At 43.6% G+C, this 7,733-nt stretch overlaps 1 protein-coding gene across 1 annotated transcript; it reads right to left on the bottom strand.

Annotated features, from left to right (window-relative positions):
- Positions 1–2,356: 2,356 nt before the first annotated feature.
- LOC135373848 (uncharacterized) lies at positions 2,357–4,018 on the bottom strand. Its single transcript, XM_064606903.1, has one exon. It carries the CDS (start codon positions 4,016–4,018, stop codon positions 2,357–2,359), a length of 1,662 nt encoding a protein of 553 aa, XP_064462973.1.
- Positions 4,019–7,733: the final 3,715 nt, after the last annotated feature.

Genomic DNA, 7,733 nt, shown 5'->3' with positions numbered 1-7,733 from the left:
GCACCTTATTTTTGCTCATTTCACACCGGTATGCTCATGAGCTCATATACTGACCCATGTTTTGATTCAGTGTAAAGGGTTGCGGGCTAACACATCCATCACGTTGAATAAAGAAGACGTGGAAATGACTTAAAAATTCAAAAGTACCAAGATGTGCATAAGAAACGTGCAAGATAGAACGGCAGTGTGTATCAGTTTTACAGGTGGTTTCAAATTTGGTCATGTGTAGTGCACCTTATTTTTGCTCATTTCACACCGCTGTGCTCATGAGCTCATATACTGACCCATGTTTTGATTCAGTGTAAAGGGTTGCGGGCTAACACATCCATCACGTTGAATAAAGAAGACGTGGAAATGACTTAAAAATTCAAAAGTATCGAGATGTGCATAAGAAACGTGCAAGATAGAACGGCAGTGTGTATCAGTTTTACAGGTGGTCTCAAATTTGGTCGTGTGTAGTAGTGCACCTTATTTTTGCTCATTTCACTCCGGTATGCTCATGAGCTCATATACTGACGCATGTTTTGATTCAGTGTAAAGTGTTGCGGGCTAACATATCCATCACGTTGAATAAAGCAGACGTGGAAATGACTTAAAAATTTCAAAGTACCGAGATGTCCATAAGAAACGTGCAAGATAGAACTGCAGTGTGTATCAGTTTTACAGGTGGTTTCAAATTTGGTCGTGTGTAGTGCACCTTATTTTTGCTCATTTCACACCGGTGTGCTAATGAGCTCATATACTGACCCATGTTTTGATTCAGTGTAACGGGTTGCGGGCTAACACATCCATCACGTTGAATAAAGAAGACGTGGAAATGACTTAAAAATTCAAAAGTACCGAGATGTGCATAAGAAACGTGCAAGATAGAACGGCAGTGTGTATCAGTTTGACAGGTGGTCTCAAATTTGGTCGTGTGTAGTAGTGCACCTTATTTTTGCTCATTTCACACCGGTGTGCTCATGAGCTCATATACTGACCCATGTTTTGATTCAGTGTAACGGGTTGCGGGCTAACACATCCATCACGTTGAATAAAGAAGACGTGGAAATGACTTAAAAATTCAAAAGTACCGAGATGTGCATAAGAAACGTGCAAGATAGAACGGCAGTGTGTATCAGTTTTACAGGTGGTCTCAAATTTGGTCGTGTGTAGTAGTGCACCTTATTTTTGCTCATTTCACACCGGTGTGCTCATGAGCTCATATACTGACCCATGTTTTGATTCAGTGTAAAGTGTTGCGGGCTAACATATCCATGACGTTGAATAAAGAAGACGTGGAAATGACTTAAAAATTTCGAAAATACCTAGACGTGCATAAGAAACGTGCAAGATAGAACGGCAGCGTGTATTAGTCTTACAGGTGGTTTCAAATTTGGTCGTGTGTAGTGCACCTTATTTTTGCTTATTTCACACCGGTGTGTTCATGTGCCCATATAGACGTTGCGACGTGACAGGGCGTTCGAGACCGTCCCTTTAACATTTCACCAATCTGTTATTGCATAAAACAGCATCCAGCAATGGAGAAAACTCCACAGGAAAATAATGGCACAAAGACAAAAGAGTTGAGATTATGGCATTAATATTTCAGCAGTGTGGTATTGCATAAAACTGTATGAAAGTACAGAATACAAAGTAGAGCATATTGTCTGACACAGAAGGCACTTTTCACTGCAGTGAGGTGAGTTGTTACTATGCTTCAAACAACTCAAACTGTGGCACTATTTCATGAAGGTTCTTGTACTTGTAGAGATCTAATGGTTGATGGCTGTGCTCACCTCCTGGGGACATCTGCATAGAAGAGTCTGTGAAAACGACTTGATAGGCTTGCCTGTGGCGGGATAATCCACATGTGTGGAGAATATGAAGAAAAATAAGCAGAGATCCCCTGAAAATTATTAGCTTGATAATTTTACCAAACATTGGTGCTTCGGCTTCCCAACCAGTACACAAAATGTCCCCTTCTCTGTATGTGGCACATCTCGTTTCAAAAAATTCTCTCGTCCGGTTCTGGCAGCAAGACAAAACTCTCCCTCACTAAACCAGGCAATTCTTCCCACCGTACATCATTCATGACTGGAACTTCAAGGCCGTCATTTGTGCATGGAGACATGGCATCATAGCACTGTTGAAGCTGTACCCTTGTGGCTACAGTCTGTGCAACATTGAGGAAGCTTCTTGCACGAACTGCAATTGTCTTCAGCGCAGAGTGCTTGGCCTCGAATCGCATTGACCAAAAGTTGCAAGGAGGCCCAAAGAGTGAAATGTACCTAGGATAGTGAACCAGGTAGTGCAACTTTGGTGTAATATTCACCTCTGGGCACTGTTGAACAAACGCTCTCAGAAATGAGGCTATCTACACTTCAAGATAGCTGACGCAGTCAACGGGTATCCTGTCGGATAAAAGAATGTTCACAATTTCACGGTACTGCAGATAAATATCCCAGTCCGTGTTTCCTTCAGGGACGTGACCACCAAGCAGTTGTGGTAGAAGACCAAAAAGGCATAGCTTTTGGCTTGCTGTTCCTTTTATACTCTGTACTTTTCCAGTGTTCATGAGTGAAATGGCCACAGGCTTGTTGTGCATGTCATGATGCTTGTACTGAAAGTTGTCTATCACACTGAAGTGCTCTTTCAGCAGCACTTTCAAAGACAGCAAATAATTTAGCACAGCCTTGAGGACAACATTTATGCCTCCTTCTAGCACATCGTGCATTATGTCTGGGAGAAGCTGGCTTGTGACATTAAATCCACTAAGTGCAAGCAGGCAGGACCGTTCCTTCACTTCATAGAGCTTTACATTTTCTGGGCTCAGTTCTACAGCAGATATGTGACTGTTGTGTGCCTCTGCAGTCCTCAATGTACAGTGAGATTCATCTGTTAGCAGTGGTAGGTTAGTGCTTCTCGCAAGGCAGTGACGGCACACGCGACCTGCAGTGAAGCAACAAGTGAAGCCTCCGAGCCTGTTCAGAGTCAGGTTGTCGCCGCAAAATCCGATGACAGTTGCTTTGAAGTGAACAGGTGAGCCATCCAGCATAACATCAAATCCATTTGACTGGATGGAATTAGGGTCAGCAATTAGTGGCTCTATTATTCTGTGGAGGCTGTACTCTTGCAGAAGTGCATACTTGACGTTAAGAACAAGATATATTGAGCTTAGTCTGGACCTGTATCTTGGGTGCAAATCAAGCAGGCTTACATACACAACAAGAAGTTTGTGTGCACCACGTGCTGCGCCAATAGGATTCACCACTTCTAATTCATCAGTGTAGAGCAACAAGAGGAGAGTTCGAGCAACACCTTCCTGAATTAGTGTACGGGTTCGCACAAAGTCTCCACCACAGACGTCACTGAAGACGTGGTCATCTGAGCGTTCTTTACTGTATTTGGGCAGTGCTGAGAGAATGTGTTCACCCAAGTCTGTTGACATTAAGTTTGTCAGTAAGTCCTGAATTGGGACATAATAGAACACATGCCTGCCTGACCGACCAGTGATGTTCTCATTCAAGTTGATTTCTTTTGGCTCGACGAAAGGAAAGTTGTCTTTCACGTACTTCAGTCGTACATGCTCAGACCTAATCACATTCCATATCATGTCAATCGCGTCATTCGACAACGCTGATAACACATCATGACCCGGATCCACTACCCTGTCACTTGACATGAGCATTTCAAGATATGTTCTAAACGCTTCTAAAAGTAGTTCCAGGAGAATTTTCATGTGCTTGAATATACCTTCACACACAGATGTTGGAAGCATATGTTTTTCAGTCACTTTCAAGCTGAACAGAACAAGGTGTCTCTTCAGTTTATTGAACATGTTGCTCATGTACTCCGTAGGGCTGCACGTTTCATTGCGGTTTGTGCTCGTTGACCTTGATTCAGCATCTGGCTGGGCAGAGGTAGGCTCCGCTGCATCTGCGGATGTACCGTCTTCTGTCCTTGACTGTTCACTACTTCTCAATGGTGGTACGGCATCCCTGTGCTTCCGCTGTACGTGCTTCTTGTACGTAATCATACTTCTTGGAACTATTACTGCAGCCGTTGAGCCCGCATGTAATGCTGAAGCCTCTTTCATGCGAATGCTCCAGTGCAATGTGATTCATGACTAACTGAAACACGGGGGAGAAGTATGCGCACCTTGAACACGTGTACATCTTTGCTGCTACACTTGGCCAGTGTACTCACTATTCAGATTCAAGAGGCTATAAATGAGTTAGAGAGGCCACTGCAGCGGACTACGCGAACACCATACCGAAATGTGCAACGTATCGGTCGGAAACGCCAACAACAAGCGTGTATCGCACCACCGCCGCCGCCGCCGCACCGTCTGAGACGCCATCGCGAATATCGTCACCGCCAGTCGCCGCCGGTCCTACCACTTTTCCTAAGTCCTGAATTAATCCACAGTAATCCAGGATAACATGTTCTTTGATTGAAAGATTAATCTGAGTAACAATTCTCAGCCCCAGCTATAGCAACAACAACACGCTCATACCTCAACAGTTCAGGGTAACTTTTCAGTGAAGTTGAAGACCCTGCACGTAAAAGTTCAATAACAAATTAAGGCTAAGTTAAGTAACATAAAACACAGTAGGTGTAATATTTTATATAGAGAGAGAGAGAGGGAGAGAGAGAAAAAAATATTATATTTCTATATATATTTCGCTATAACGCACGGCACCGTCCGCATCCGTCCGCTATCCGGCATTCGACACACCAGAACTTTGAAGGATTTAGAGTGAATTGGTACTATTTCTTATTTATCGGGTAGGGGAGAGAGAATACTTGCAATGTGTTCGTGAAGTAAATAAGAAGGTAAGCATATGGAGGCAAATCCATAGCTTGGTCACAAAAGGAGTGTGTTTCTCGAATTCTCCTCAGTTGAAAGCCGAAGCTTCATGGATGTACTTGTTGAATATGGGTATAAAATCCCAAAATGCCACATTACCAGAACGGGACAGCTGTTTCGTCCTTATTGTGGCTTTATACCTGCGTCCCTCACGTTTGGTAACCACCGAAGGCGAACAGTTGCTCACCGAGCAGCCTGTCATAAGCAAGGGTGAACCAAATTGACTTCGCCTAACCTAACCTAACAATGCCATACTTTATTAATTTACAATTAATTAACTGAAGTAATCAACTGAAGCAAGTAAGCCACTGAAGTAATCAACTATCAATCAATTGAATGACCCACAATGAAGAGGATAACGTGAATTATCGCGCAGCTCTCAACAAAAAGGCCCACGGTCACACAGACTGTTTTCTGTTAATTGCTGTACGTCCGGTACCCTTATTATTTTGCGGGCTCACAGAGATCATTGAGGGTTTAGACACTTGGGTTCCTCATTTTGATGAAACTTAGAGGGTGTTTCCACTACTGTGATCTAAATGGCCCAACCTGACACATCGCTGTCAAACCCTTCAGAGATTACATAAAATTGTTAAAATCCATTACTTTTGTCACTATAACTAATGAGATGATGGGTACCATAGGAGTCCCGAACACGAGACAATACAGGAGGCAGACGCAGTGTATGTATGTGATTGATTTGTCTATTTATTTATTTATTTCCAATCTTGAGTGAGGTGACCGCGACTATTTTATACACATGCCCGATTATTTTATAGTACTCTCGTATCAAGCGCTTTCAGCTTTTCGTTTCTAGTGACATCAGATATGTGTGTCACTGGATATTGCCACGAAGCGACGATTAAGTTAATTTTAGACGACTTTATAAATATTATGATCGCTGGATCCGATTTACGAATATAACAAGAACAATGCAGAGGGCCCGCACAAATTATAGCGAAAAAAAAAAGAACAGAAAAAGACGCCATCATACAGGATAAATAAAAGTGAAAAAAAAAGCCGCACTCTGAGCAAAGCAACGAGAAAAGCACACGGTGCCCTGTAGGTTCGCCCTGCTCTTTCGCTCAAGCCCAAGCCTTTTTATCGCGGACTTTTAAAATCACGGGCACTGGTTGCAGCATTTCCTGCCCTGGAGCAACAGCCTTTTACACTTTTACAAACGGCAGCCATACCCGGCTTCCTCCACATATGCTGTCCGAGTTGCCCTTCTTCTTCGCCTACTTGACCCCTTTTTGACAGTTGGGTTCACGGGTTCCAGGAATCGGGGAGTGGGCTGACTCATGCTGGACATTGTTCGTTCGGAAATTTCAATCCAAGCCCGGCACCACATTCTCCCGCCTGTCAGTTTCATTCTGCGTGCGACACTCTCCACGAGCTGACGATGGCTGCGCTTTGCCTTGCGATTTTTGGCGACAAGAAGATACTTACCAACGTTGGTGGGGCAAGAGGAAGACTAGATATTTTAACGGCATTGTTGGCTTCGGATTTAGCTGACACCGTCAGCGAGGACGTAAAGCTTCAGGTAAGCATTGTCTAATTTATACATTCAATGTTTACTTTTTCCTCTGTTAGGTACTTAATTAAGTACATGTCTTTATCATTTCAGCTTTACGACAAAATCTTTGAAGAATTCCTCGACTTCGATGACAAAACTACTGTGACCGACAACGACAAGATTCTTCTTTCCTGTCCGAAACGAACAGCGTCACCACAGGCCTGGCAAAATGCCGGGGAAGCGATATCCATCGCCGTCGTTCCGTAAGTTGTTAACGTTTCTGTTTGTTTATAACAACGGCATACAGAAGAATACGTGGACGTGGTAATGGTACTGTGATATTATAGTAACATTGCACATGGTCGTACACGTGCAGTACCTTTACAGTAGTGTTACAGTACCGTGCACGTGATCGTGTCTCTGGTAATGTCAACGAGAAGCGTAACCTAGATTTTCATAAACACAGATGTGTTCACAACCACAAAATAAGTCTCAAAGCACCCATTTTGCTTTTGCGAGAGGGAATGCGATGTGCGGAGAAGTCTCCTTTTTACAAATGTTTGCTAACAGCAGCTAGCAAGCCAAATTCGCAGCAGACAACAACGGCGGCGTCGGTACTAATGGTGGAAGCCGAAATTTCATTACGCAATATTGTAACTTCCAAAGAATGACCGTATCATACGTGTTCGAGTAGAAAGCGAACGGTAAGCGGAAATGTCCGTTAGGCTTATCTGCAGACACACACTATCTATTTCTCAATGACATTGCCAGCGACACGACCTATGCTTGAGTTGCTCTGGTTCGACTTGCACGCAAAGGTTTCCCACTCGCTTGCCTCGGCTCCTTCCTCTTTCGCTTCGGACAGTGCAGCGGCCTGCCCAGCGGTGGATTTCCCCCATTTCGTGATTTTGTTCATCTCCACGTGCTCTGAAATGCCATGCTTTATCCAAGCGAGGTGGTGGGTTGTTAGTGGGTAGTGTGGGTTGCTAATTGTTGAGTCCATCGTTAGGCTCGTTGTGAGGGGTCTCGCGTTCACAGCTTTGTTGAAATCAGTGAGATGATCAGTAGTTTAATCGTTAATTTAGCTACTTCCTATGTAGTCATATAAGATAGTAGCAACTACTTCTCAAAAGTTTGCAGTTCAACTATTCCTTCTGTAGTTAACTGCTGTAGTTTAATACATTTGTAATATTAGCCACAGCAGCACACATGGCAGTCATCTGCAAGCATTTGTCATGTGTTCCTGCAATTATTGCACTGGGAAATGGGGGGGGGGCACATCTTTACCGTCCTCCTTTTACCGGTACTCAATATTTGGCGTGGTTCTTTATTTACGTATTTGGGTATAATATATGTTGCTATGTG

Source organism: Ornithodoros turicata, unplaced genomic scaffold (assembly GCF_037126465.1).
Source record: "Ornithodoros turicata isolate Travis unplaced genomic scaffold, ASM3712646v1 Chromosome33, whole genome shotgun sequence".
NCBI classification, from domain to species: Eukaryota; Metazoa; Arthropoda; class Arachnida; order Ixodida; family Argasidae; genus Ornithodoros; species Ornithodoros turicata.
Note: the sequence above shows the minus strand (reverse complement) of the source record. Positions and strands in the feature narration are given on the sequence as shown.